Raw genomic sequence first — 26,920 nt, 5'->3', positions numbered from 1 at the left:
TGGGAGTGGAGGGGAGGATGTGCCAGAGCATTAAAAGTAAAGGAGCTGTTTGATGGGTTAGAGGTGAACCAGGAAAGAGGTTCAGGAAGATGAGTATTGATTGAGAACATTTTCTTATAGAAAGATATTGATTTAATACTTGTGCCATATTATGTGTGGTATCTCAATTGGAAGATCATATTATAATTGCATCTCCCAGGTTTCACTAATGGCTGAATTCAGGTTTAAGGTTGTGGTTCCACAGTATTGGGTTTCAAAATACTTACCTGTGTTTCAGTTGTAAACACATCCTGCTCATGTCATATAGACAATAAATAATGTAGTTGGGGACAGCTGGAAAGGTGGACAGGAGGACCCCTGCCTTCTACAGATGAGGACAAATGGACGGAGCTTCCTTCCATGCTGCAGCCCAGCAGTCCACGGCCACAGTATAGAACACCAATGTGGCTGGTTGCTGAATGTCAGTGGCCCATATTATTTCACTATAAATTTCAGGAGAGGAAACAGAACCATGATTATCCTGCAGGAGCACACAACTACCAGTCTATCACCAACTGTCAACAACTGTAGCCATCTCTGTATAACTCCCCATAACAGCCTGTTATTGTCAGCATATATGTGGTGACGTCTTACTGTGGTCAACTTATTTGCTGATCACTGGCAGATATTCCGTAGTAGCCACTACAAAATATGAAGGGATATCTCAATATCACCAACACAATACATAAATAGTGGGGATAATATGAAACATACATTTAATTTCTTTTTTCACACACTCGCACAAAGAACACATTAACTATAATTACCACGTATTGCCCTTTACACATCGCCTTTTACTCATAGTCAGCCATGCAATCTTAGAAACACATAGGTTTTTATTATTCTAAAATATAATTTTGGACATTTAAAAGTGCAACAGTTAACGCATCTGTGGAGTACATCATAGTCAAAACACATATAAACAAAGGCAGTGATACAGCTTAACATACTTGTTTTGGCAGTATTTAAGGACTATATTGTAATAAAATATACAAATTGATGTATAACATCATCTTAGCTTACGTCCTTCATTAGAAAGTAGGACTATTTAACGCAAAACCCATTTAATAAAGTATTCATGTTATAGAACAGAGCAGTGTTTTCTGGAGAACATGAGATTGCATTTTAAAGATGACAGAAGAATATGTCAGTATATCTCCTATTAAAACATAAGTCAAAATTGTGGAATGTAGGGTAGGAAAACCACAATCACAAATTTTGCAACATATATTAAACAAAAAAATGACATTTGGTCCATTTGATTGGTTCTTCGAACCATTTTCCAGTTTATATTGTATATAATTCGGATTAGGTTACAATGACCAGTATTTGTATGAGGTTAATTGTTATAAATAACAATTTAAGAACCTTTAGCTAGGTAATGACCTGTAACAAAAGCATTTGTCATACAAATTTCATGGCAAACTAGTGTGCATCATTTTCCCAGAAATATATTTATAAGTGGGTGTTCCTTAGCCGACACTATACCGATCTTAGATGTAAACTAAATTATTTATTTTCACATATGTCTCTTTTGGCCTATATCGGGAACTAAACATTCACTAATACTTATAGCAGTACATTTCATTAGATGAGTGCGTCATACTGTGTATTCTTTAAGAACCAAAATAGAATTTCTAGCAATCTCCTCGCAAATGTATCTGTTACATCACATCATGCAAATCCAGAATATTATTTGAATTTAATCTCTTTCGCCCTCCATTGATAGGACGTCAAAGACAGAGTATCTCAACCATTCTAACCATGCTATTTTATGGGTACCACAAGTATTATGGATGGATACAACTCCAAGCCTAGAAGAAATTATCAAATCTTTTAGTGTAATTAAATACAGTTAAAATGCTAATTATTAGTTGCATTTACATTGTAAAGTTTAAAAAAGAACACAATGAAACAGCAGATCACTATCTGTTTTAGTAACACTCTGGTTTTTCAATGCAAATTGTAGTGGTCAATAGTTTTCTGCTAAAAAGAAAGTCAGTTCTATTGCAAATTAGCCGCTTCCTGCCTTAAGCATTATTTCATCTGTATTAATACACAGCACAAAAATATCCCATTGCTTCATGTTAGGTTATGCAGTCCTTAGAGTCCGTTGGCTTGTTAGAAAAATAATACTTTCAATTAAGTACAATGGGTCATCAAAAATACATCTATCGTTAATGTTAATACTTTGTTATTTGCACAAAACAACATCTATGATAGCATCAATGGTTATAGGGCCCTAGACCCCAAATTCTGTTTACCATATGTTTAAATTTCTATCTTTAAAGATATGGTTTTAGTCTGAGTTTTCTTCAGTCCTTTAAAGTGGTTTGAAATGTTTTTGACAATTGTGTAACAGCAGCGCCTGGTAGAAAATGTAGAAGACACAATTCACGAGTGGTCTCTTCTTGTTAGTTCAAATAATATGTTCATTTCTTATTTATTTACATAATTACATTGAAGAAATTCAGCTGTAGTTTGATGTCTCTTCTGTAGTCAGGAATGCCCTTGAAGCACAAAGCTACTGTTCTTCCACAAATGTAAAAAAATATAAGAAGAATATACTGAGATGCTACGATGTACCGCTTGATAAAATTCACTTGGAAGAGCTTAGAATGTTGGCCTCCGTAACGGCCATTAATTCCAGTTGGTACCTGTGTTGTAGGTGCACTTTAAGGTGTTAGAAGTACCGTGTGGTCGGCAAGGCAAATTGTCCACTGTCATGTTGTCCATTGCGATAAAGTGGTTTTCTGAGTAAAAAAATAGAAATCACTGGACTTCACAGCCTTTCTCCTATAATTTCATGGTATTGTTAGTGAAATGGATTCTGAGACACGTGTCTTAAAGAAAACTGTCCTCGACTAGATCCGATGAATCTATTCCAATGTCGTCCATCATTTCAATGTCTTCAATGGTCTCGTCCTCTCTCTTGACGAATGTAGAGCTGCTGGACCCTGTCTCAATCGCACTTTCATCGGATGTTTGAGAACTGAAAGCAAAATATTATTATATTAATGTTTCATCGATCACCCAGGGAAATATTCAGTGTATTTACATGGGAGCAAAAGAATCTAGACATTGTTTGGATGGGGTGTCTTCTGGATTATTGTGACTTTTGCTAATACTTCTTTGAAAAACTGATGTGTTTGACTTGCATGTAATATTAGATATAATAAAGTAAGATTTAGCATCTTTTCCTGATTGCTTGATGCTTAAAAGTGCTGACCATATAAAAATGACACTGAAAGGCTTATATCAAATGCCAATGTTGGCTTCATGATATCAAACGGATCTCTTTGATTACCTGAGCTAAAAACTAAATTGCAATCTTGAAATTATGCTGTGTGCTACATTGGATAATCTCCAGCACCCCCCTGCCAGAGTTTGCACAAGAGCAGTGAAGCCTCTTTGCCTCTTACGCCACTCCCCCATATCCCCGCACCTATTCCGACTCGAAAAATAAGGGGGCAAGATGCGCGCTGAAAAATCATATTTTGTCAGCAGGGCTGACAGGGCACCCTCCTCAACGTGGCGCAGTTATTGGGCTATACCGTGTTCATATTCACTTCAATCAATCAACATGTATGATTAAAAAAATAAAAAGATCATATGATTACCTGTGCCTGTTTCTCTTGCCCGACTCATCCTCAGAAACTGGGTCAATGTCTGGGAGAGGAATGATGTAGCCACTGTCAGCACTAAGTCTCTGTTCATCGAATCCGCTCTCTCTGTCCTTCATTTTGTTCTCATTCTTATAGGTCACGCCGATGTAGGAATTGTCACTGTCACTTCTCATGCGAGTGACAGCGGGATGGTCACTTTTTAGGAAGTCATGAAGAATTTTCTCATAGCACTGCAAAGGGTGAAACATCCACAGGTTACATTGTATCTACTTCCATACCTATCAACGTTCTCATTTAATAATTCATGAAAATATGTCGTACCCCCCACCCCCCCCGTTCTTCTAATTGTCCATGCTCGGGATCTACTGAACCATTTCATCTATAGGCCATGCTCTTTTGCACACTAAAGAAAAACTTGATTGTCCACGAATAAAAGGGAATGTTGGGGGTTTTGTACTTCTATTGTCTGTGTATATAACAATAATTTCATGTAAAAGCATTGCGCAAAATAAATATACACATTCTATTTCTTGTAATGTCACACTGACATCTGATATTCAATAATAAAGCAAGAAAATGCTAATTAAGGATGGAGAAGTAACTATTTAAAAGGCAGCTGCCCAGATGGCTCATGAAGTCAACAAGTTTGGTTTCCTGTTTAATAGCTTTCTGCTTTTGTCTAAAACACTAAAATGTTATTATTTGTCTGTGTATTAACATGTTGGAAGAGTTGGCTGGATATTCCATGGCAGTCTGAACAATATAACCATAGGATATCTGTATACCTTTTTGTATTCTCCAGGTAAGAGGCTTTCGATTATTTCACTCAATTGATAGAAAGTAAGTCTCTTCTCTGGCTCACTGTTCCAGCACTTCACCATGATGTCATACCTGTAGATGGGTGACAAGAATGTAGTAGTCTTCACCAAACTGCCCTGCTGCCAGCAAGTTAAGGTCTCGGAACAGTATTGTATAACATTTTAACTATTGTATGTACACTTACACTTCATGGGTTGCATGATCTGGTTTTGCCATTCTGTAGCCACTTTTGATCTTGTTATAGAATGTAGAATCCACAACCATGCCTGGGTATGGTGTTCCACCTTAAAACACAATGAGTAAAATTGGTGAATGTCCCATTATCATCATCATCACCATTTATTTATATAGCGCCACTGATTCCGCAGCGCTGTACAGAGAACTCATTCACATCAGTCCCTCTCCCATTGGAGCTTACAGTCTAAATTCCCTAACATACACACACACACAGACAGAGAGAGAGTCTCTAGGGTCAATTTTGATAGCAGCCAATTAACCTACAAGTATGTTTTTGGAGTGTGGGAGGAAACCGGAGCACCTGGAGGAAACCCACGCAAACACAGGGAGAACATACAAACTCCACACAGGTAAGGCCATGGTCGGGAATTGAACACATGACCTATTATGTCAGTAGACCATATTAAAATAGCACTATTGATGTGACCTGTCATGAGCGTGCCACACACTGAAGTGGATTACTTAATATATGAACACAAGGTTACTATACATGGAGATATCAGGGCTGGCAACTAGATCGCTTTGGATGAAACTGTTATAACATCTGTGTTTGTGTGGTGACAAGCCAGTGAGGCAAATGGATGCAAGTCTGGTCCGGATTTGTCCCAGGCTTTTTGGAAGATCTGGACACAGAATGCGGTACACACTACCGGTTTTTCACCCGATTATCGGGCCAATCACCTGATAAATGACAGTTGGACCTAATATCGCATTGGTGTGCACGCTCCAGCGATGAATGATTATTACTCCAAAGCACATCGTATTGTTTGATTTAATTTTATAAATGGACTAAAAATCTTGTTCAATGATGGAACGATGCTGTTCCAAACCTGCAGTGTGTATGCACTCACAACCAGATCTCCATAGAGTTTACAGAGTCATGATCTTTTCAGCTGATGGTTATGACAGATGAAGAGCACAGATCTAAGGGTACTTCTTGTAAAACATGTATAGTGTGTACACATGAATCGGCATGCTGATTGATACTTTCAGTCGTTGGTAAAATCGTTAATGATATCGCATCAGGAGACATTTTCTGCAGTGTGTACCCAGCCTTATTTGGGCCCCAAGTCTATCATTTCTCCCTATCATGTAACAAACATACTGTATAGTTTGACAATACTGTGCTCAGATCCTGCTTTTCAGAGATTATTTGATTGGTCAACATAACAACTTGATTTAATCAATACTTATGAGATTACTGCTGCAATTAGCTTCCGCGATCCTCTCTCTACCAGGGATATCCTAACTAAACACTTGTAGCATAAAATGGGACATCCAGTATGTTTCTCCATTTTTACATATTTCTTGGCTTTTATATACATCGAGTTTCAAAGATACTGCAGATTACATAGAATGAATGATAATATGCTCATTTTTAAATAGAGTATTTTTAAACCTGCTATATTGTCAAAAGAACAAAGACTTTTCAAAAGTATAATAGTAGTAGAATGGACAAAGATCATTGCGGCCAAACTGGAAAGACTTTTCTACAGTAGAGAAGAACAATGAATACTTTTCTTTGTAAATGCATCATTTAAACTACTGTATTATCTTACTAATGTATACATACCAAGAGAGAATATTTCCCAAAGCAGGATGCCAAATGACCACACATCACTCAGAGTTGTGTAGAGATTATCAAATATACTTTCTGGAGCCATCCATTTCACTGGGAGGAATGTCTGTAGAGCAAGAACCCCCAATAATGGTCAGCATGGTATACAACATAGCAAAATTATATTCCACACCAATATTTATATTTTAAGACTATTTCGGCTGTACTTGTTAGTGTTAGAGAAAATCATACAGCGTAGACAGACGTTGGGAGTGGCTCAGTAGAAGCTTTTAAACACAGTTAGTGATTTAGGGATTGCAAATGTAAGTTAAATGACATGTAATTTACTTTGAACTTCATGTTCACCAAGCGCCACTGCTCTAAAATCAAATGTGGTCGTGGTAATTATAATCTACCATCTATGTTAGATTGCAAAGGACGAGTAGATTTGATACGTACGCTGCCCTTTGAAACATAATTGGAGTCATGCATTATGTCTCTGGCCAGACCAAAGTCACATATCTTCACAATTTTCCCTTGTGCCAGTAGGACGTTGCGAGCTGCCAAGTCACGGTGCACACACTGCAAGGGGATAAACACATTTTAGTGAGATTAGGGTCCTTGCAAGGTATGTGGAATGCAATAGAGGTCACTCTGTGTACTGTACGTACATTCTTAGATGCTAAGAACTCCATGCCCCGGGCAACCTGGTATGTGAAACTGAGTAAGTCCAGTAGAGTCAGACCGTCAAAGCCATCATCCGAAAGGAGGTTTTTCACTTCTGTTTCAAAAAACAAGAACATGTGTTTTCTGTTTTAATATTTTTGTGGTAGGAAGAAATTAGTAAGAATTTGAGACACAGAAGGGTAAATGTATCAAGCTGCGAGTTTCCGGCGGGTTTGAAAAGTAGAGATGTTGCCTATGGCAACCAATCAGATTCTAGTTATCATTTTTTTAGCACATTCTACAAAATGATAACTAGAATCTGATTGGCTACTATAGGCAACATCTCCACTTTTCAATCACGCCGGAAACTCGCAGCTTGATACATTTAACCCAAAGTAACACTATATACAGTCTGTCTGTCTGTCTGTCTGCCTGTATACAATAGGAACATACGGTAAACTAATACTTAATCTATCATATAGTAGACAATTTGACTGTTGTTTTTTTTCATTATACTATAATTTATAAAATTGAAAATGGATGTATTACGTTTAAAGTAACTTAATTTGTAGACTCACGTATAAAATGATACAGGAACCTATGGTGTCAAATGAAGATCAACAGCAAATACATTTATTTAAAGAATACCGTAATTAGTAACCAGTACAAGTTAAAAATATGTATTTGTTGAGCAATATTAAGTTTAAGGTACTGACTTGCAATGTGCTAAGTAATAAAATATTCACATACACTAATAATTGTATTCTGTGTTTATATTCATCTATATCTGAATCCCATTTACCTGCGATTGGCTTCTTCTTGTACGATGCGGGACGGTCGTACAAAGACCTCTGAATGTCAGAATACTTGGACGCCTCATTCATCTCTAGCATCGGTACATACTGGGTGGTATCAGCCTGTTTCATGTCCATATAGTCACCATTATTTTCAAAGGATAAAATGACATAGCTGGAATATAAATAGAAACGTTCTATTGACTTGCACCTTCCAAGGTGGATGGATACATATTCTGCTGCACAAACATAAATTACATTAAAAAAAGCATAGTAATAGAGCTCAGCCAAAATGCTATAAACAGCTCATAGAAACATTAAATTATAGAAAACATGTAAAATGGTGAGCACATATGGGCATATCTAGAAAGCCGATTGTGTGTCTGAACTAGCATAGCTATTCTATGTCCAATAATAGTCTAACTGATATTGATTAGATTTTGATCTGGTATTACAGAAATTATGGTTTAATCATGAACCAGCGAGATTGTCTGGACCTCTATCTGATTCTGACAATAGGATATTTGCAATTTGGTCCACCACATGCATAGCCAGACTGGACTCAGATATGCTGGTTGGTTATAGTGACGTGTGGACTTAACTTTAGACTTCTCGGAAGCACATAAAATATGGGACAAGTATTTTCTTGAAATGAGGGTTGTTAGCTGAACTCAGATTTGCATTCACCAAAAAGGGGGTATGACAGTAGACATCTAGCAATGGCAATACTATGATGAGCGGTTATGGTCAAGAGGATGCAGTTGATTTCATACCTTCTTGTGCTCTCATCAACTGGGTTAAGACCAAAGATATCAAGATCTTTCTTTGGCTTCTCTGGATGTCGACTCTGAAAGTTATCCCGGTTCTTGTGCAGATAATTCACCAGATCCCCATAAAAGCAGTATTCCGTAATAATGTAAATGGGTCCTGGAATATGATGAGCAATGTATTATAGTCATCTGTTCAGGCTAAGATAGCACAAGACATCTGCATATGGATATATGAATTTAATATTTACACAACCAAATCAGCCTTAAACAAAGCTAGATATCACATCAGGTGGATATATCAGTAATTTACAATAGAGTATTAGGCTACCACTCATTTTCCATCACTAATGTATAATATGACTTCAGTGTTTCCCTCCACTATATGCAAATGCCGAATGTCCCATCTGCAGAGTAGCTGCAGGAGTAAGCCGGTTGGGAGTGATCATAGGTCTCCACAGCTGATATTTAGCATTTGCACATAGCGCAGGGAGACACTTTATAAAATGGACTCAAGAATGACAGGTCCGACATCAAGGACAACCCTTGGAATCCTGATCCTTGACATTTTAAATCTGTCTTACTTAAATTAAGTCAACCTGCCTCTCCCTTCCGTCCTGCAGAATCAGTCGGGTCAAACTGTTCAATAACAGGAATTAAATGTATTAAGGTAATGAAATCTACGTCATTAACATCCTATGTGTCTTCATGGCAAGATCACTGTAAGTTTATGTGATATGACATAGCTTGGGGTGGCATGTCTAAGCTAAACACAAATTGCATACCTGATTTGGTACAAGCTCCCAGTAAGTTGACTATGTTCAGATGAGCTCCGAGATGTGTCATTATCTTTAGTTCTGACATTAGAGCTTGCTTCTCACTTGATCTAGCAGTAGCTATTGAGTGGGATATAAATAAATACATTAAAACTAGGCCCACAAACATTATATATAAAACATGTAAGAATATTCTATTCAACTCATGATAAATACATACGTTTAAGCATTTTTACGGCAACTTTCATCACGGACTGGGGACGACTTAGTCCATATGCAGTGCCTTCCACTACTTTCCCAAAGGCTCCAGATCCAAGAATTCGACCTGCGAATTACATTATAAAATATTTAATTTCTGTTCTGCAAAAGCCCATAAAAAATATATATATATTTCTAGTAAGCTTAAACAGCAACATTCCCATAACATAAGAAAGACAATAAATATTACACAGAGTCCATATTACAAGTTCATGACATTACAATTAATAAGTTATAAGGCTTTGTACATAACAACGTTAAATTTAATTGTTGTGAGTGTAGAACATTAAACTCACTTTAAGCCTCATAGCCCAAAAAATAATGTAAGCTAATGGGCCTGTAGACACACACTTTGTGACAAGTATTTGCTCCCCTTTCCTTTGCATCAATCTCAACATTGCCTGCAGCGTGCATGAGCATAACTACTCGGTACAATAAAACAGACTTCTACAGGAACGCTCATTAAGTACATAGGGCATTATGCTACAAAGCTTTGAAAACAAACTTTAAATGTTCTGTTAAACATGAGAACAAAGAACAATGTTTTGACTACAGTTTTATCTAGCGCTGTTTCTCAACATCCATGTGGACGAATCCCAAGGACCCTAACGACACCAATACATGTCTATTATTTAAAATGAAGTAACTGACTCCCTTACCCAGAACAAGTCCATCTCTTTGAAATTCCCATCGTGAATCATAAGGCAGTTGCATTGGGTCTACATAGATGTACTCATGACCATCAGGACTTATTGACTCTATGACCCGCCATCTTATTTCATATCTTGGTTTCTGGAAAAGAAAGACATAATATAATGATGCTGTGTAAATGGGACATTATCAGCATAAGACCGCATCTGAGAACTATCTCCTACCTGTTTCCATATGATGACAAGAACTATGAGAGATATGATGACTATCACCAGGAGAACCAGCACTGCAGCTGCCACTGTTAGTTCCGAGCGTAGAACTTTAAAGATCAATAAAATAATAATTAAATCCAAATTCAAAACAACAGACAATAATAGCAAATAACAATGTAAAAAAATATTTATGAATTTATCTCCCCTTATTTTTGACACATCAGAAATATTAATTCTCAGAAGTATTCAACATTACAGATTTTCCATCAAGAACATAGGTACTGCCCGTGAAAAATTATTTGCTTAGGTACACTAGTCTAGTAGAGCATTTATGAAAAAAGAATTATGAAATGACATACTAGGTGCAACCAATTTCAGCTCCCTCGCCACAACGTCAAGGTCGTTCTTCGCTATGCAGCGGATTGCCACTGTTTCCTCCACTTTCTTGAAGGTCACCTGACTCTCCACTCTGTTCTCATTGTCCTGATGAGTCTCCATGCTGATTTCTGACCCATTGGTTACCAAAACGGACCATGAGCTTTCATTATTACACCTGAAAGGAAGATACATTAATGATCAGGAAATAACACAACAATCCGATGCTCCACACAGTTTTGGAATTGACGCAATACATAAAATTTTAATGTTTACCTTTTTATATCTTTGCAAACCAACCATTCCACATCAGGAACAGGCATCCCTTTAGCTAGGCATTCCACCGTTTGCTGACCAGATGACCCATGGTGATCATCCACCAATTGTAATATCGAAGGAGGAACTACAGAGAATTTAAAAAAAAAAAATAATAATGTAACATGCACATGCTACATAGCAGAAAACCTTATTTAGACAAAATTATAAAAATATATTTTCCAAATTTACAATTATATATGTTTTGGAGTTTAACATTATATTCTAACATTATATCCAAACAATACACTAGCCAAAAATATAACATATATCTAAAGTAAAAAAAAAAATCATAATAAAAAGGGATAAAGGTTTTATTTTTACCTTTAACTTTCAACTCAAATGAGTATGTTTTAATGTCTGCATAATTTTGAACTACAAGTGTGTATAATCCATTGTCCTCTTCCTTGGCACGAATGAGTTTCAATGTGCTTATGTACCTGTTAAAAACATGAATCACGTAGTAAGACTGTATTCAAATGAATGTTGATTTCACGTCTTATAACATAAAAAGCATACAGTGACCAACACTGTGTTATAACATAACTCACAGGGTAGGTTAATTAATATACTAAGCCATAAACCTGTCATTTGTTATATGTACATTATAATTTTTCTTGTAACACTATACAAATTAGAACTTACGTAGCTTCCTGAGTCACAACAGTGTTGGTGGTGATTTCTGTGAGGCTCTCATTCAGGGTTATGTTGTCTTTTAACCAGATAACTTTTGGTGGTGGATAAGCGTGGACATCCACTGAAAAACTTTTAACTTCATGGATTTTTGCGAATTCCAACAATCCAAAGTTAGGACTCATGTTAATTATCCCTTTATCTGAAATTAAAAAATATTTAAAAGTGTCAAGCAAATTACTATTTTCAATAAAATTTACACAAATTACTTATTTCAATAACTATTCTTAAATGTTTGATACTTTTGTTTTTTTTTTATGTTCTGGGCTTGTCTCTAAAATACTTGCCTATGTCTCACACTTCTCTTTAAAAACCTTCCCATATCCCCCCAATACCGGCCCATACCGCACCTTCTGCTTTACTCAGTCTTATAAAAGTGTCATAGCTAAGTTTCAGAAGGCTTTGAAGGTCTCTAGATATGTATCACAGGCTATGATTCAAGTTCATTTTCTGTGCGCTCTTTACTGTGATATTTTGTGATGAACGGACCTGCAATAAAAGTCTGGTAGCTACCAACTCCAAGAGAAAAGAAATCCCCATTTTTCTGTTTATTTATGTCATTACCTCATACTTACCATAAACTATTATGTTTATCTTCTTCACTTCATTGCTATCTCTTACAGCATGTATGGCTGCACACTGGTATTCCCCAGAATCCTTTACTGTAACATTCGGTATGGTCAATGTATGTTCCAACCTCAGTTGAGGATTCTTGGTTTCTTCAACTTTTTTAATGCCGCTGTTTCTCTGCAATGACAACAAATAACTAGTAAGATACAAAATGAGTTGTATTTATTGCTAGCGAATTATCCTTCATCAAATTCGTATTAATGAATCGTTATTTTAGGAATGCCAAATTATTTTGCAAAACATTCTGTCAAATTTTGAACTGAATTAGAACCTATTACTGGATATGATATGATAACCTAAAATGTGATTTATACAATAATTTACATACCATAGTACAGCATGCATCATTAAAAGATGCACCAAAACATATACAAAAAACTGATAATCCAATATAACACAAAAATTACTCTCCAGTGCCAAAATACACTCTGTGACCGGAAGGTAAATAAAATATATTAACCCCCTCCTCCCCTTAAAAAATTAATAATAATTACAGTGAATAGATATAACTGTAAACTACAGTCAAACCCTGTAGCCCTAAAATATTACAGACTTAAAGATTATAGTAATGTCAATAAATGCTGTCACAGAGATGAGTGGATTTAACTCACTGTTAAAAATGAAACAGAAATGAAGAATTGTAATAATAATAATAATAATAATAATAATAATAATACAGAATATAGGTAATATTATTACAATTAATTCACTAAGCTTTTAAAAATATATATATATGGATAATTAAGTAGCTGTTGATCAGATTGAATTATTCTTAATAATTCTTTTGTAATTATTCTTAATGATTTTTTTTAAACACTTTATTTTGATGAAGATTAAATCTATTAACCCTTCTGTACCTGTGCATGTTTTTGTTGCTGGGAAATAATTTGGATATAACATGATTATGAATCAATGTGAGGGTCTGGGATGTACACAAGGGTATATTAGGCGCGTCATGTAAGGCTGACAAGATATAAGTATTTGTGAACAGAGCCCGTTGCATGTAATGTCATAAATTCACCCCAGGACTAACAGGATGAAAGTTTCTCCAGCCTACTAAACTATACTTTGTCAATGACTCACCTCCTGTCCAGGGTAAATCCATTGTAAATCCACCAGCTCGTTGTCTAGGACAACACAGGTAATAGTGATGGTTTCTCCAGATCTGAAGATTGTTTTTGAAGCTTGCAAATCCACACTGATATTGTTACTCGCTGCAACAAAAACAAGAACTATTCAGCGCAGGAACTGGAGAAGACAATCTTTACACTGTAGAACAACCCCATTGCTAGAGAGGAATATAGAATCATATGATGGACATTCTGCAAGGAATGTAATCTCTTACACTTATGTTTTTATTGAGTAGTGATGGAAAGTAGCTTTGAAATAGAAGTGAAATAACTTCAGGTTCATCCTCTGTGTTATTTTATTACATAAACCTCATTCATTCTCTGCATTCACATAATCAATATTAGTATAATTGTTTAGGAAATTCATAATCCCTTCTTATGAGAAATCATTGTAAAGTTCTCAAAAACTTAGAAATTATGTTTAAAAATGTTGACTAATATTTAGAAAAGACGTTTCAGGGTCATGTAGAGTTGGATGACATTTACACTTACAACATAAGTGTAAATTGCGCTCCGTAATTTACTTTGTATTCCAAGCCACACATATCTTATAAAATACATGAGACTAGGTATAGTATACAAAATGTGTATAATAATCATCAGTGGGGATCTTACACCAGGGGGAAAGCGGCCACAACATATACACCTCCTATAGGTATATCTGCGGCTACATCCCCCTCAGCATAGTGAGTAAGGAACATTAGCATACCCTTACTGCCCAATGCCTAATTCTGGCTGCCCATTACATCCTCTGTTTCGCTTCTCTAATCGTTGAGAGGTGCAAGGGGAAGGGAAGATGCGTCGGAATCTGAGCGCAGACTGACATGTACGTTTTCTACTGTGAATGCCCAGTTGTAAATAGTGCTTTTTGTGCTTAGAAGTTGCCCTATGCAACATGACCCCGACAGTCTTCCTACATCCTATCAAATATTCTACTGCATTGTCTGGATAAAAGTGAAGGTCATAAATATTCTGCAGGGAAATCTGGGTAAATCTGAAAACACTAATATCATATTCCTCAAACTAACATTCCAGATTGTACCACTTGTGCTGCTTTGGCTCTAACGAATTAAAACCACACAATCCTAGTTTCTCTTTGCATTTCACACCGTCACAGTTCATTTGGAGACTTTGCATGTACCTTTCCATGTTTGTAGGAAAAAATCGATTGATCTGAATAGCTCGCTATTGACCATTGTTTCACAGATGTAGTACCCTGATGGAAAGTTGGCAACAAAGCCTTGCTTGCTGTCATAGAAAGCATTTACTGTCGTGTTCTGCTCTTTGTTCCTCAAAACCACTTGGCTGGTAGGATCCGTGGTGCGGCATGGAATGATGGCAGATTCATCTTCTTCAACCACAATTAAATTATCAAAATCAGCGAAAGGGACAAAGGGCACTGCAGGGTCTGAAAGAAACAGTCCACATAAGCATACACATACACCTGTATTTCTTATCTCACATTCTTCCCTGGGTTTGTATTAATAACTTGGGGGAACAATGCATTGCAAGCTGTCCTACTATATATTGCACAATGATGAGCAAGAGAAAACTGATGTGTTCTCCAACATTGGAAATGCACAAACCTGGAACATAAATATAGATGTCTGCGCCTTCGATCTCGTCCGCCTGTGTGTGATTGTAATAGCAGGTGTAGGTTCCTGTATGATGGGCAGAAGCGTTCGTAACTTGTAACACAGACACAAAGAAGCCACTGTTATTCTCTTCACTGTGAATGCCAACATTGTCGTCGCCAACCTCTTCGCTTTCATAGGTGGGGTAATGCCAGTTCAGCTCGCTTTCTCCTGTGCACCGTATTGAAAAGTGGTCATTCAACTGTACCACCATTTCCTCCATCTCTGGGGAGATTACTGGTAAGGGATGTTCACCATAAATGAACCATGGACCTGCAAAACAACACAACACATTGTGTATCCATCAGTATTGCTTATCTCAAAGTTCACATCACACCCAAAGTATCACAAACTACAAATATAACAACAAGTTATAATTTCTTTAACATGTTATGTTGTATTTTTACCTTTCTATTTTTGTTTTGCTATTTTTTAACTTTAGTATGAAAGTTTGTCCGCAAGTGTATGCATGGCTCGCAATCACCGCAGTGGCAAACTGATAGATGATCAATAGTAATATTATGCGGCGTTTAACTCAGTGACTCCAGAAAGTAGACTGTTGGACTATACACGCACAAACACACTAACACACAAAGATGTGTTCATTTATTTTCCATTATTGTCGTGTTTAGCTCATTTGTGTTAATCATATAAACCATATATCTCCACATATGAACATTGGATACAACATACAAGATATGGACACTTACCAATAATTAGGACACATCCCAAAATTAGGGATGCCCGTGTGACATGTGCCATTATTGATGGAAACTGCAACATAACAGAGAAGGATGATAAATATCATATTGAGATAAAACTTGAGCAAATTCAGGGCAAACTGTTTCAAATTATTGACAATAAAAATCAAACAGCGACCAATTAGTTCATAACCTGAACAAATGTATCAGAGCTAACATATGATTGCTAGTTATTGGTCCAGGTATTATATATAATATCAGAGCTTTTTCAGGAACTGCTGGTGAGTGACTTAAAATGTTTTATATTTGAAAAAAATATTTAACATTTTAAGTCACTCACCAGCAGCCTTACCAGACACATCTACCTGTGACCACGAACCTCATGTACCTGCCTTACCAGACACATCTACCTGTGACCACTAGCCTGTGTACCTGCCTTACCAGACACATCTACCTGTGACCACAAGCCTGTGTACCTGCTTTACCAGACACATCTACCTGTGACCACTAGCCTGTGTACCTGCCTTACCAGACACATCTACCTGTGACCAGGAGCCTCATGTACCTGCCTTACCAGACACATCTACCTGTGACCACGAGCCTGTGTACCTGCTTTACCAGACATATCTACCTGTGACCACGAGCCTGTGTACCTGCCTTACCAGACACATCTACCTGTGACCACGAGCCTCATGTACCTGCCTTACCAGACACATCTACCTGTGACCACGAGCCTGTGTACCTGCTTTACCAGACACATCTACCTGTGACCACGAGCCTCATGTACCTCCCTTACCAGACACATCTACTTGTGACCACGAGCCTATGTACCTGCCTTACCAGACACATCTACCTGTGACCACGAGCCTGTGTACCTGCTTTACCAGACACATCTACTTGTGACCACGAGCCTATGTACCTGCCTTACCAGACACATCTACCTGTGACCACAACTCTCATGTACCTCCCTTACCAGACACATCTACTTGTGACCATGAGCCTATGTACCAGCCTTACCAGACACATCTACCTGTGACCACAACTCTCATGTACCTCCCTTACCAGACACATCTACCTGTGACCACGAGCCTATGTACCTCCCTTACCAGACACATCTACCTGTGACCACGAGCCTCATGTACCTGCCTTACCAGACACATCTACCTGTGACCACGAGCCTGTGTACCTGCCTTACCAGACACATCTACCTGTGACCACGAGCCTCATGTACCTCCCTTACATGACACATCTACCTGTGACCACAACTCTCATGTACCTCCCTTACCAGATACTGCTACCTGTGACCACGAGCCTATGTACCTGCCTTACCAGACACATCTACCTGTGACCACAACTCTCATGTACCTCCCTTACCAGACACATTTATCTGTGACCACAATTCTCATGTACCTCCCTTACCAGACACATCTACCTGTGACCACAACTCTCATGTACCTCCCTTACCAGATACAGCTACCTGTGACCACGAGCCTATGTACCTGCCTTACCAGACACATCTACCTGTGACCACAATTCTCATGTACCTGCCTTACCAGACACATTTATCTGTGACCACAAGTCTATGTACCTACCTTACTTGACATATCTACCTGTGACCACGAGCATCAATCTAAACAACTCAACAAAGTTTTTCGTTTTGGTTCAAGCTCACAAAGCATTAATTCCGAAATTAGTGGTTTGTGTGTATGCTCTAATGTAGAAAAGCTTACTAAATGCCAAGAATGCAATTTGCGTTCAACTTAACATGAGCCCCTAAACGCTTTAAGCTCTTTACCATTTTAACAGCTAACCAAGTTTTTGGAGGGAAATCAGTATTTGATTATAGCATCCACATGCTCATATCTTCATCATATTCCAAGTGAATACATATAGTTATCATTGTCATGAGTTATTTAAAAGCTGTTCCTATATAATATATATGATTCTAATTATGCATAAGAAGAGTCCTGCAAAGCTACTTACATGTATACATTATATGCAAACATGCATGATGACAGATAATTTGCATTTTCGTAGATGACTTTTTAAACACAAAACCCTAAACGGAAATGCCCTTAAAATGACACATGGGGATATTGTTTGCAACATGAGGATGTTGTCCTGGTTAAATTCATAGTAAGATAATCAAGAATGTTGAAATCACATTGCATAATGTATGCTAAAAAGTGTATAAAATATTAGTCAGACTACGTAATTAGGGTAACAACAGAGCACTACACTATAACGCAGATGATCCACTAGAGGTCAATGTTGCACTATACTAGAACATATTGACATCCTGTTCTAAATGAGAGCCAACTTCTGAATCTCTAGTGTTGTGGTACTACACCTCCCAGCATGCCTTGTATGACTGAGTCACTGGTCGCCTACCTATGTTATTTACATAGCCATTTAACTTATACAACACGTAATGTTATATTTTAATGGCTAAAATTAATCAATTTGGGTTTCACACTACCCGGATAATAAAAAAAATGTTAGAAGTAAACTGTCAAGATTTATATAATAAAATAAATGACAGCAATGTTTGCTAAGAAGAAAAAACGAATGTTATATAGTGAGGAAGGTAATAAGTTTTATTGTTGTATTGTAAATCAAAACTTATTATTGAAAAAGCAAATGAATGCATTGGTGACGATTCCTGGATTTTATTGATTTAGAAATATTGGAATTTATTCCCAATCATTTAAATTAAACTAAAACTAAGTATTTAATTGGATGAATGATGCATTACGTACACGTGGTAGGCTGTGCCGTACTAACGTTACATGACCGCACCAGCCTGATGCTCAGCTACACATGTAAGTGGAGTGCACTCCAATAGCTGCACATGTAAGTGGAGTGCACTCCAATAGCTGCACATGTGAGTGGAGTGCACTCCAATAGCTGCACATGTAAGTGGAGTGCACTCCAATAGCTGCACATGTAAGTGGAGTGCACTCCAATATTTCATATACACAAGAGGTCATTGCATCCTCCTTATCTCTGTCTATTAGTGTCACCAAGCAAGGATGCGACAAGTCTGGGCAATTATGTTTTTTATTTAGAAATACGAATTAGAAAATACTCATTATTTATTTCATTAAACTCACTGGAATTATTTATTTGCTGTTATTGATTATGAAACTGCAATTGCTTAAGCATATCCTTGTATATTTTTATTTTATTCACTTTAAACAACATTTAACAGTAAACAAATACGTATGAATAAGAAGTATAAAGAGAGACAGACAAACAGAGAGTCAGAGAGAGACAGAGAGTCAGCCAGAGAGAGTGACAGACAGAGAGAGTGACAGACAGAGAGATAGCATTTTGTCTAGTGAGTCTATTTAATATTTTATACGACAGATTTGTTTAATTGTATTATCAAATTTGTTCAATCATAATATACATTTTATATATTTTATAAGATATCTAATGAAAAAAACAGATGTATTTAAAGCAACTCGAATAACAGATTATTATTCTACATAGTATATATACATATTATATTGTATGATATATACATATTATATTAATATTTATAGTTTCTGTTAATCATAACAGATTTTATTGTGGTCACTATACCTGTCAGAGGACATTATTTCTCAATAAGACAAATTCTTACTAATAGTAATAACTGTAATAATGCCCTAGTAAAACGATGATTGAACATAAAATATGGAAACATTAACAATTCACATAATTATTGCGTTAGATGATGTAATAGCTGAAGTCAACTTTATTTACAGATGTCACAGGTCTGTTTGACCCCAAATCAGATCCTTAAACAGTCACAGGGGAGCTGCCAAGTTTGAAGACTTTACTACATAAATGCATTGAGCAGAATGTGAGAAGAACAGGACATTTTTCTACTTGTCTCTCTTTTCCCAGCTGCAAAAACACGTGAACTTAGAATATATTTTCCAGGTGTATTACCGGCAGCCCAGTTTGAACTGAACGTTGGGATTAAACAACCAAGTAATATGTGCAAGTAGAGTAACAAAGGAGGAAATATTCTATGTAAGGTATCTGTGATACAGACAATACGCGGTACCCTACACCTACGGTTACAACAATAAGGACATTCCTCTGTTAAAAACATTTAATCGCACGTACTTAATAACAAATAGATAAAGGCATAAAGACAATATGGAGTTATTATAGAGGTAAGACCGACAACCTTCAAATGACGTATCATTAATGCCAATCAAAATTATTATATAGATATAATTATAAAATTATAAGATAGATACGAGGTAGATTAATAACAAGTGACACATTTAAGCAATGTTGATGATAGTTCTGTATTTTATATTTAATAAATATTCTAAATGTAAAGTTCTAACTTGACATATGCCATTGGCAAGCAGACATGTTTTGTTATCAACTCCAGAACACCATTATCTCATATTTATACATATATAGAAAGATATATATACATATTTATACATGAGTATATATATATATATATATATATATATATATATATATATATATATAACTAATCTTTGAGTATACAATTTTGTGTTAACTGAAATATAAATGTGTACTTTTTCTCTCTCCCCAAAAATGTGTTTAGTTGGTATATATATGTATATTTAATTACCCTTTAAAATGCAATATATCACTAAAAAGTGCTGTAATATACATATTGATCAGCTCTGCATATATATATATATATATATATATATATATATATATATATATATATATATATATATATATATATCATTACTACTCGCTGAATGACTTCATATAATTTCTATTTGCGCTTAATTTTAAAAACAAACCATACAAACGAGAGGCAAAAAAAATCAATCAACCGCAATCGCCCACTAGGTGGCAGCACACACGTGCTGTCCAGCCCATTGGGGATTACAAGTTTGCGCAAAGTTCTCTCCAGGGAACTTTCTATACTCTGGCTCCAGCGTTATCCGGCACATCCGTCAGGCACCACCCAAACTCATTCTTGCTCCCTTTATCATCCTGTCAGGCTGCCCACACAACTGTTGGGTAATTTGTTTTCTTTCTTTCTTTTTATCAAGGACCACTGTATATCTCAACTGGTGCCAAAATGTCTATTTCCATTCGATTTCGATTCAATTGTTCTTAATATTCAGTAGTGTAAGTAAAAATGTAACATAACTAAAAAATATACAATGTGTAACATATAGCAAAACAAAGTAACGATTCTTTCTTTACGAGAGTTTGACGTGATAAATACAAACAATACAAGTAACTTCCAATGGAGATCCAATATACCTGATTTCCTGGCACAAAATAGCATCCAACACCTAGTAATATATACAGAACCAATCCACAACCACCCCCCCCCCCCCTCCTCTCTGTCACCACATTTAACAAGACCCAGAGAAGTGAATAAAGCTCTAACCCCCTCTCTCCTAGGGCACATCTGGAAGAAGGAGGGAGTAAATATACCCTCTCCATAATGTTTTCCATACCAGTCATCTGGCGTCTCCTTCTATATCAGTCTGTTGCAATATCCAGAGCCAACCTTGATACCATCAATTTGTTTACACAGAGAAGACAAAGTTTCTATCTGCGCCTACATAGACCCCAAGTCTTCTCTGTTTGGTGAGACCAGCTTCTAGATAACAAAATGCAACCACTCAACTACCATGGGGGGACCAAAGGGTCAGGTAATCTCTACAGAGATAATTATGGTTCTCACTTTGCAAAATCCCAAACAAATGTTTTGCCTGCTCTAATTGAATTACATTTACATAAAACAATTATATTAACGATTGGCTTAAGGGAAAAAAAACCATCGAGTTTTATACTATTTATCAATAACATATTCTGCAGCGGTCTCAGACATTTCCCTCCAGAACAGGATTCTGCACACACAACACATATATAGTTACTTATAGTGAAGCTGATAAAATACACAGCTCTTGATAACTGCAGGGTCATATAATACAAACGAATTCCCCATCTTGCATGAAATCATACCCACAAAACCTATATTATTCCGTTCTCCTTCCTGCTGGGTTTTTAACGCAGACTTTTGATGGCTATTAATCACACCAAATCTTAATTCTCCCCATTTCGTATGCCTAAATATCTATCCAAATATCTTCTGCTTATCCTATTTTATATCATTACCTTATGGCCACCCCATCTTTCCCAACCTCCCCAAACAAAATTATGCCTATCCAATCTCACCAAATAATTTGGGAGTAACCTACCTCCCCAATAACAGTGTGCTATCCAACCCCCAATGTCTAGACGCATTTATAAGGATGTAAATAACGTGGTGCAGCTTTTCTCCTTCAGATTTGAATGCACATAACCATGTCAGGAGCGGGGAGATCTGCCTGCAGCAAGAGGTGTGAATGGATACAAACACCAGCAGCCTGCCATATACACACGTCTGATCTCAGACTAATTCCACAAACAGATGTTCTGTGTCCTGCTAAAGCCTTTATATAGAACTCAGCTAGACTTCGAAAAAGCTCTTAGCTTATCTTATCTATTGCTCTCCTCAGTGCGTAATTTATAGGCAGGATTGCACTAGTTTAGCCTGGGAACAGATACAGGTAATAGAAGTCACCACAGTGATGAAAACATGACATCTAAAGCCTTATCTTCCAGGGAAAGTTTGGTGAAAAACATGTGACCTCCCTGGAATAACAGCATTGTCTGTATAGTTATTACACTTCCAATAAATTACGATAATTGAACATAAAGCACTATTGATTGTTACATTTACATTTTTTCCTTTAAAGAGTGAATTTTCAAAAGGTTGTTTTCCACTCTCCCAGCCATTAATAACTTGGGATCTTCACATAAAACAATCATAAAAAAAAGTCTGTCTATCCAAAAATGTTCAACGCGGATCAGAAGAGCCAAAGAGCCTGGCCTATATCTAAAGGGTCGGTGCCAAGCTGAGCGTAAATCTGGAAGCTTGAGCCATTGGTAAATCTTCCCAAGGAACAACCCGTTATATGCGGGTTTTTGTGAACTCTCAATCTTATTATTTCACATCATTGATGACCTCCAGAGCCAAAAAGAATTCCAACCAATGTCTCCTTATCAGGGCACAGTTCTGGAGGGGGGATTGGGAAAAGGAGGAGTGGGGTCTTAAGGGATTTAACAGCTCTGTGTCTCAGCGGGGGACCTGGAAATGCCATATGTAGTCCTTTTCGCTCTTTTGACTTCCATTAATTGTTACAAAACAATTGACATGGCAATAGGATGCAAACATGTGCCGCTGAATGACACGACAGCATATAAAGAACACGTACAAGTACAAAACTCAGAGAAGGTGCTTGAAAGAGCCAGGTTATAGAAGCCCAGGAGGGAAAGTCACAAAGCTCCCCAACATCAAAAGCGTCAATAAAAGTGTATACAAATTGAGTCCGCAATATATTAAAAAAATCAACCCAAAAATATTATTCCGCAATACAACATTAATCATATATTGCGCTTACCTTTCCTTCCTGGTGTTTTTCAATGCACACCCAAGAACCCCAAATATGATGAATTGCTGACTTATCCCGTGATAGCTGGTTCCTTTCCTAATGTATGATTCATGTGAGATCATACAATTTGGAAAAGGATTTTGCTGCACTTGGAAAACAATCCCTACATCCTGAGGGAGACCCCGAATCCAGAGCTGAATTCCAGAAATCCACGTTCCAAAAAATGTAGAGGGAGCCTTCCCTTCACAATGTGGTTGTCATTAGTCGCAAATTGCTTGTGCCCCAAAGAAGAAAGTGCATGCAAGCTTTAAAGAAAAAGCATCCACAGGACCCCCAGGCAGATGTAGTCCTTCCTGAGACCTTCACCAGCATGAAATCATCTACTTAGCTCCAGCAAGGCAATTCCTCTTTGTAACATCCACAGGAAAGAAGATCTGGGTGATGATGAAGAGGACGATAGTGGAGCTTATTCAACATCCTTATGAAGTTTGCATAGTAGATTTGAAGGAGGCATCTTCCGAGCATCAGCTATCATCCATCCCAATGCAAACATCCATTATTCAGCTGCCAGAGTTTCCCTGGACTAAGTGTTGCTGTGTGTGATCTGCCTGCAGAGTATCATTTAATACTACTTTTTATGGTAAATAAAGCGTGGGCTATGTGGTGTACATACATAACTGTAACTCTTTGCGTTTCTCAGCCCCAAAAAAAAGACAAAACCCAAAATAACATCAACTCATTGGTCTATAAAAGGGAGGATACAAAGTGCCCTCACTATTTTGATGTAAGAAAATGTATAAATACTTATCATAAAACAACTAGCAAACAGTATAATTATAGTATGTATGCACACAGATACACTCTAGCTTACCTTTTCAGTATATAATCAAAGTCAATATGAAACCTATTGTGCAAAAATGAAAGTGTACTCCAGAGGGTCCTGTTGATCACCCTCCTCCTAGATTCAACAGTAATAATGTGAAGCCCCGCGTCTTGTAACTGGTTCTGTGCTACAGTCCATCCTTCCAAAAAAAAACCTAATCAACCTCAGAGATGTCAAGTAAGTAAGTCCATCCCTCCTCCCCACACAATAAGAGACTGATTTTGGGGAAAAGCCCTCCCCCTCCTGTCTGACTTTTACATACACAAACACGTCGACCTATAACTGCCCTGGTATAAACAAGCTGGTCCTTGCAGTATGTGAATTGAGAAACTTTACTAAAAACATTTGGTGGCTGCATTCACGGGGAACAACAGTTCATACAAAGAACCAAATTAATGATCTTGTTACTTTTGTAGTCTGTTACGATTTACTTTTCAAGCAGCAGAAAACAAGAATGCCTATGAGACACTTTTAATCATTATTAAATACATTTGATGTAATCGGCTCTTCTGGCTTATAAAGCATGCAAGAAACCAGTTTGTTTACTATATAATAGCCAGGAACATTTTGAAGACGAGTTTTTTTTTATTGGTACCTTACTAATTTTCTCAACGCGCAATAACACTAGTTTCTAAAATTTGTATAAAACAAGTTTCAGGTTATGACTGGAAGGGGGCGCTGTTGATCCAAAAGTAAACGAAACGCTGGAGAATTGATATAATTATAACCATGTGTTTAAAAAATACACTTAAACTTGGACAACAGTCTTTTTTAATTTCTACCTTCGAATATAACATGTAACAAATAATAGAGTTTTCATAAACTTGTGAACATTATATAACTTTTACATATAGTGTATTGTTTTAATGCAGAATTGTTTCTTGTGTTTTGATTTTATTACTAGGGGAAAAAATGTCTTTTTTTTTTTTTAATTATTTTTGGTGTGATCTAAGATCTTGAAATAGACCATTGATGTCTAGGTACATTGTAGAGACAGTGCAGAGCACAGTATATGTCTCATAGCTGTATTCACACTGCCCATATAGATTGTGCCATTTCATGGTTAGCATACAGCCTGCAGCTTTTTGCTTATTCTCCACTAATATATCTTCAGCTTGGGTGACTGCAGAGCCACACTATTGCTTCCATATGCTTTTTCAGGAAACCATTGGAGGCTAATGTATGAGCAGATTTGACTTAGGAATGCTAACAGGATACCGTACAGCTTCTAAAAAATGTGCAGGAATATGAAAACATGCAGTTTTTAAACATTGAAGATCGACTATTCCAGATTTTAGGCAAATCCTTTGAACGGAATCAAAGTATTACATTTGTTAAAGTGTAAATTTTGAGGTTTGACAAGCAAATACTCCTCAAATCCTAACTCTCCCACTGTCTCTCTCTATGAATATATATATATATATATATATATATATATATATATATATATATATATATATACATATATATATATAATTTAAAATGTAATTTCTTTTTGTAAAACAAAATTAATATATTTACTATTTATTGCTTAAATACACTGCACATTTAATGATTTTAAAAAAGTATTGTCTAAGCAATAAAGCTCTACATACTGACATACTGTTTGTATATATATATATATATATATATATATATATATATATATATATATATACTCCACACTTATGACGTTTTCTAATTAGTTATCTCCTACTCCCATATATATTTCACATATACAATATGGACCTCATTTAGAGTCGGACGCAAAGTCCGTCTAAGAAGTGTAGGAGTGGGAGTGTGACGCAGCTTGGTAGGGTATTACAAGTGGCCAGCAACCCCAGTTGCATCACACTCGTAATACCCTACTGAGCTACGAGCAGTTCCTGCAGCTAGCTAACTACTTGTGCCACCTAATTACTGCCGCACAGCTTTAGCCCTTTTTTGATGTGTGTTGCGTCTGCGTCTCACTGCGACTAGGGTGTACTTACATGGTCACACCTTCACAATTCCACATTCCGCCCATTCTCTCGTAGTGAGTCACTAGCTGTCGCAAGTGTTAATTGCGTCCAAGATGCAGTCGGATTTGGTGCTTGCTGCACATGTGTGGTAGAGTTTTTTTGTTTAATGCACCTAAAACGGACTATGCGTCCGACTCTACATGAGGTCCTGTATGTCTCCAGCTCCTAGTGTATTGGTAGGAGGTATTTTCATGAATATTGTCTCAGCCCATAAGATGTCTGCCTGCATTGTGTGTGGGCCAATATTACTCTTCACACTTTAATTTTTATAAGGCAGTCAGTAAATGATAACTTTTTAAGTACATTTCCCGGTAATATGCTAGAAATATCATTATTAACATATTACTTTCATTTAAACAATGTATCTTCATCAAGCTAACACATTGCACAATGGCCATATCACTTTTTCTTCTCAGTTAAAATAATGTCATTAAAAATATGTCATCTTCCCAACACTGCCATTATTACACAAAGTAGATTTTTTCATCGCAAAGAGGCAGATTCAGTTCAGCACGAGGTGCCGCTGAATATCGGCTCGAAGTTAACATGTGCTTATTGCCGGATATTACAGTATTACATTTCTGCTCATTTTTCTGCGCACCTCTATGGGACACGAGGGAAAAATGAACGGAAATTGCTGTAAAATTTAGTCGCGACGTGTCTCCGCGGACTGGTCTGGAGACACATGGCGTCGCCTGGAGCCACATT

General features: G+C 36.9%; 1 protein-coding gene across 2 annotated transcripts; it reads right to left on the bottom strand.

The window, feature by feature from the left end:
• Window positions 1-857: 857 nt before the first annotated feature.
• On the bottom strand, window positions 858-24,388 carry PDGFRA (platelet derived growth factor receptor alpha). Of its 2 annotated transcripts, none has more exons than XM_075195713.1 (23): window positions 24,201-24,388; window positions 15,891-15,954; window positions 15,133-15,453; window positions 14,688-14,954; window positions 13,500-13,630; window positions 12,362-12,533; window positions 11,739-11,928; window positions 11,418-11,533; window positions 11,055-11,181; window positions 10,763-10,956; window positions 10,416-10,510; window positions 10,200-10,332; window positions 9,503-9,607; window positions 9,292-9,402; window positions 8,513-8,666; window positions 7,748-7,914; window positions 6,951-7,060; window positions 6,739-6,861; window positions 6,295-6,406; window positions 4,669-4,768; window positions 4,451-4,556; window positions 3,660-3,895; window positions 858-3,031 (listed from the first exon to the last, which is right to left on the bottom strand). In XM_075195713.1, the coding sequence occupies exons 2-23, from the start codon at window positions 15,940-15,942 to the stop codon at window positions 2,884-2,886; spliced, it is 3,270 nt and encodes a 1,089-aa protein (XP_075051814.1). In that variant the 5' UTR covers window positions 15,943-15,954; window positions 24,201-24,388; the 3' UTR covers window positions 858-2,883. The 2 variants fall into 2 exon arrangements, with proteins under 2 accessions (XP_075051814.1, XP_075051822.1); XM_075195721.1 differs by lacking the exon at window positions 24,201-24,388 and adding an exon at window positions 23,339-23,901.
• Window positions 24,389-26,920: the final 2,532 nt, after the last annotated feature.

Source organism: Mixophyes fleayi, chromosome 1 (assembly GCF_038048845.1).
Source record: "Mixophyes fleayi isolate aMixFle1 chromosome 1, aMixFle1.hap1, whole genome shotgun sequence".
In the NCBI taxonomy this organism is placed as follows: Eukaryota; Metazoa; Chordata; class Amphibia; order Anura; family Limnodynastidae; genus Mixophyes; species Mixophyes fleayi.
Note: the sequence above shows the minus strand (reverse complement) of the source record. Positions and strands in the feature narration are given on the sequence as shown.

Bases quoted from the DNA above. Each gene is read 5' to 3' on its own strand.
- PDGFRA (XM_075195713.1), bottom strand. From the start codon at position 15,942: ATGGCACATGTCACACGGGCATCCCTAATTTTGGGATGTGTCCTAATT. The intron at 15,454-15,890 runs GTAAGTGTCCAT...GTTGTTTTGCAG, and splicing joins GGGATGTGTCCTAATTATTG to GTCCATGGTTCATTTATGGT. The intron at 7,061-7,747 runs GTAAATGGGATT...TTTTTGAAACAG, and splicing joins CAAGAAGAAGCCAATCGCAG to AAGTGAAAAACCTCCTTTCG.